Here is a 5,032-nt window from a genome sequence, read left to right on the forward strand (position 1 = left end):
CAGTGCATAAGAGAAAAATGTATAGACGTAGCCTTTCTCAGTTAGCCTCATCACTGTAGGTCCTCCCGCCATAGAACATGGGCAAAAGACGCAAATGGCAAAGCTGTGTTGTGGGTATGTGGCAACTCAGCGAATGTACATTGGGATGTTAAGTCATTCAATGGGTTCAGACGTGGCCGATATGGTAACTTATGGCTCTAAAGTTGCTATCTGGCTCCCAACATGCAGCTCAGTGAATTCACAACGGTGTTAGACGAGCTTGCCGAGGTTGCTAGGAGTCGGAAGGCCATAAAGCAGGAGATTTTAACTCATGGGCGTTAGAATGGGACAGCCACACAACAAATGCCAGAGGCTGGAAATCGCAACACTAGATGTTGAACTGCTCAACCTAACCACGAGTTCACCTTCAGTCGGGCTGGATACGGATCTGTAATTGACATTACTTTTGTCACTTCATCCCTCTTTCGGGAAAGCAACATGGAGCCACTGATAGCTATACGGGCAGCGATCATACGGCACTTCTGTTCACAATAGGCAAGCCACCTGCCAGGGCGTCAACCTTGCGGAGAGAATCGTATCGGCTGGATACTTTTGATCCCGCGGTCCTTTCAGAGGCTATTCAGTCTCTGGGCACAATTGGTAATGCTGAGGCCAGAGCATGCCAAATGGCAGCCCAAATTCAGAGTGCCTGCAATAGGAGCATGTTACGTCGTAAACAGTTCACGCGACAGCAGGAGCCTATGTATTGGTGAAATGTACAAATAGGTGACATTCGACGCAAATGCATCCAGGCGAGAAGAAGCTATCAACGGGCTCGCGGTAGGTCTACATTTTGTGAGAAACAATTAGCTTACCAGGCAGCTAGAAAAGAGTTGAAAATGGCCATTCGGACAAGTAAAAGAGAATGCTTCTTAGAGTTGTGTGACTCAGCCGAATATGACCTTTGAGGCAGGGCATATAAGATAGTAGTTAAAAGACTATACTCAGGCACAGGTGCAGCCTTAAATCAATTGTGGAAACGCTCTTTCCAGAACGATGAAGCTCCATTCATTCCCTTGTGTCCGAGGCTGCTGATCAGAGCTCAACGAGCACTCAAATTGTTTTAGTTACAGACGAGGAAATCTTAGTAGCTCTCAGAGGTCTTAGAACTACCACAGCTCCAGGGCCGGACGGGATCCTAAATCGTGCGTTAAAGCAAGTCCTCGACGTTCCCTGCAAAATGGAAATACTGCATTATTGCGACTCTCGACATTAAGAATGCGTTCAACACAACTAGTTGGGATATGACAATAAAGAGCTACTTCAGAGGAAGAACACTGGTATACAATACGAGTGAGGGTCCCCAAACTCATACAGTGTCATCTGGAGTACCCCAAGGCTCAGTGCTGGGGCCTTTCCTATGGAATATCATGTACGACGGCGTACTGCGCTTGGAAGTACCAGCAGGTGCGCACACCATTGGCTTTGCTGATGATTTGGCTGTCGTCGCCATAAGCAAGGAGCTTATAGATACAGAGGATATGTGCAGCGAAATTATTAATCGCATACAAAACTGGCTGACAGGAGCTGGACTCGAGCTAGCGGCGCACAAAACGAAAGTCGTCCTAGTAAGCAGTCGCAAAAAAGTGAAAACTGCCAATATAAAGATAGGCAACGTCACCATCTCATCAAAGAGGGCCCTGATTTCCCATTGAAAATGGGTTCAGGGTATAACAATTAAGAAGGCTCCAGTTGAGACTGCTCGACTAGGAGATACCCTGAGCCCTCTGCTGATATTCTACTCATTCTGATATTTTTACAAATTGGGGGATAAGGGGCGTGGTATCCAAAATCTGTAAATTACAAAATCTTTGTATCGATTAACTTTATATACAAATTTGAGGACTCCAGGTATAAAAATGTTCAAATTAGGCTAAAAAAAATTATCAATTTTTCGATTATTCTCGATAAAAAAATTATCGGTCGATTTATCGAAAAAATATAGCAAAATCGTACTGCGTATGGTACGAGTATGCATGCCAAATTTCAGCTCTCTAGCTCTTATAACTTCTGGGATCGACGCACTCATACAGACGGACGGACAGACGGACAGGGCTATATCGACTCAGCTCGTCACGCTGATCAAGAATATATATACTTTGTGGGGTCTGCCACGCCTCCTTCTGCCCGTTACATACTTTTTCACAAAACCATTATACCCTGATTTCCCATTTTCAATGGGTTCAGGGTATAAAAAGATCGGGATGAGTTATCGATTTTTAATGATAAACTTGATATGCGCGCTGTAATTACGGACATTAAAAAAAATTTAAGTCTCTAGCTCTTATATCTTCTGAAATCGACGCGTTCACATTATACCCTGATTTCCCATTGAAAATGGGTTCAGGGTATAAAAATTCAAGTCTTTAGCTCTGATATCTTCTGAGATCGACGCGTTCATACATATGAACGGGGCTAAATCAACTCAGGGCTAAATCAACTCAGCTTGTCGCGCTGATCAAGAATATATATACTTTGTGGGGTCTGCCACGCCTCCTTCTGCCTGTTACATACTTTTAACAAAACCATTATACCCTGCTTTCCCATTTTCAATGGGTTCAGGGTATAAAAAGCCCTCATATATTGCGACTAAGTTCACAATGGGAATTCTTTTTAGACCTTATTTAAAAAATTATATGTTATTAGTTGGCTTAGTCCTTGTTGAATTTTTCAAAATAAATCTTATAACATTCCTAAACTTTTGACTGGTAAAAATTTAACTAATCTCAAAATGAATATGCAACTTAATGAATTTGATACAGTGATGGAACAGATTGGTATGGACTATTACAGAATACAAGAATACAAGTTATATCCCCAATAATATGTCTCAATAGGTTTTGGAAAAGTTCACTGTTATATTATGCTTACTTTGGGCTTGCTACAGATGTTAACCATACATGAAACAATGGGAATGGGTATTATTGCACCTTCCGCGGTATGCGATCTTCGTATGAGTCTTGTACAGCTGTCGACAATAACAGCTGCGGCTTTTTTGGGCATCATATGTTCTTCTTACTTCTGGGGCTATATTACGGATAAAATGGGTCGTCGATGGATTTTATTACACACTATATCAATTAGTAATTTTTGCTCGATAATTTCAATGTTTATGGTCAGCTTTACCAGCTTTTTTGTAATGCGGTTCCTCACAGGTATATTGTAAGTATGCTAGCTTTTAAGGTTCATCGATTGCTTACTAAAATAATATATGTGTGCAGTGTTGCTGGTCCCAGCTTTGTAGCTGTTACTTATCTCAGCGAATTTTGCAACAAACAAATTTTAGCACGCGCTGTAACACACATGTATATGTTTACAGGCTTTGCAATGTTTTACTGTCCATCGTGGGCCACTCTCTTTCTTTCCTCAAGTTTCATGGATTTCGATGTAGCTTTAGTGGGTAAACTAACATTTCGTCCCTGGAGACTTCTCGGGTGCTTGTTTATGTTGCCGGGAGTTATAGCCTTTGTTTTATTACTTCACATGCCTGAAAGTCCTAAATTTCTATTTATGATTGGTGATACAAAGCGTGCATTAGCAGTTATGGATTGGATAAGCATAAAAAACACAGGCCTCCCTTTAAGTGCAGAGCAGGTAGTGCTAATGCAAAAATTTCAGGAATCGTCTGACGTTAGACGTCACAAACGCTCTAGTAACCTTATGCAAACTATGCTTAATGACGCCATGCCGCTGTTTCGTAAACCCTTTGTTGGCTTTTATGTTGGAAGTTGCTCAGTTATGTTTAGCCTAGGATTGGTGTAAGTTATTAATAATGTTAAAGTTTATTAAATCAATTACTAAGTAACCTGTCTGACTTATTTAGCGCCAATGGCTTAGGTATTTGGTTTACGGCAATGAGAAATCGATCTAATATGCGCTTGGATAGCAAAGCTGATATGACATTTTGTAAAATTCTCTTTAGCACGAGACCAAATGATATTGAAGATAGTGAGCCGGACTTGATTGTTGTAAGAACTGAAAATAGAATTTGTAATTCTTTTATCAAGCTGGGGTCTAAAAATTACAGGCATGTAACGATGGGTTTATAGGTTTCAATGACTCACTTATATTAGGGCTCACTTATATAATTCTGTACAACATTTGTTGGTTTATGCTTTTTTTTTTTACCTCGCAAAGCGATGTTCATTGCTGCGTTAGTCATTTCATCCTCCTGCGGATTTGCACTAATTTTTGTGACTGGCCGCTGGTTACAGCTTTTTTGTTTTGTCTTATTTATCTCTCTACCTGGTGTTGTCATCAGTTTGTTGGGTGGTGCACTGCTCGAATTTGTACCAACATATTTGCGTGCTAAGGCGTTGTGCATTAGTTTGATGTGGTGTCGCTGGGGCGCAGTAGTTGGAACAACAATCGTGGGTATCTATATTGAGAAAAGTTGTGAGATGACCATTCTTGTGATTGCCATATTTCCGATGCGTAAGATTATATTGTGAATTTTTAACATAACATTTTATATATTTTTCATTGCAGTGTCAGCCAGCATTGAGGGCTTTTTACCGCTTTAGAATGTCAACTAAATTAATAATAGTTGCTCTAAATTTATGTAACGAAGGCTATAAGTGTTTTTATTATGTGCATTTTATTCTATGAGGTGCAATAAAAATGCATGTATTCTATGTATTCGCATATTGCATATTTACATTAATAGTTGTAGTAGTTATTAATAAATTGTTGATAGGTTTTGAACCTTTATATAAGTTATGTAAGAAAAGGCAAATACTGATTTTGCATTCCCACGCTTATAGTTTGAGGGAGCTTATGCTCAGATGTTAACACTATTGGTATTAGGGGAAATTATGAATATCAGGAAAATCAGGGTATATCAGGACGAGTTTCATGTCGGCACCCGATAACATATCAAGACTCTAATCACTTGGCACTTCTTTTAGGCACACATGCATACACACGCACTTATTTGTTGAATAATTTAATTTCTAGACGTACAATCTTAATAAAACTTTCAGAATATCATCAT

General features: G+C 39.9%; 1 protein-coding gene across 1 annotated transcript; it reads left to right on the forward strand.

Annotated features, from left to right (window-relative positions):
- Window positions 1–2,628: 2,628 nt before the first annotated feature.
- Window positions 2,629–4,677, forward strand: LOC108620617 (synaptic vesicle glycoprotein 2C). The gene is given in 7 exon segments (XM_089476205.1): window positions 2,629–2,816; window positions 2,877–3,201; window positions 3,261–3,797; window positions 3,863–4,007; window positions 4,067–4,156; window positions 4,158–4,473; window positions 4,528–4,677. Coding segments are annotated over 7 exon segments (1,494 nt in total). The 5' UTR covers window positions 2,629–2,770; the 3' UTR covers window positions 4,563–4,677.
- The last annotated feature ends 355 nt before the right edge of the window (window positions 4,678–5,032 follow it).

The sequence above is a fragment of the Drosophila arizonae genome, unplaced genomic scaffold (assembly GCF_054131065.1).
Source record: "Drosophila arizonae isolate 15081-1271.41 unplaced genomic scaffold, UAZ_ARI_1.0 ARI_Backbone_156, whole genome shotgun sequence".
NCBI classification, from domain to species: Eukaryota; Metazoa; Arthropoda; class Insecta; order Diptera; family Drosophilidae; genus Drosophila; species Drosophila arizonae.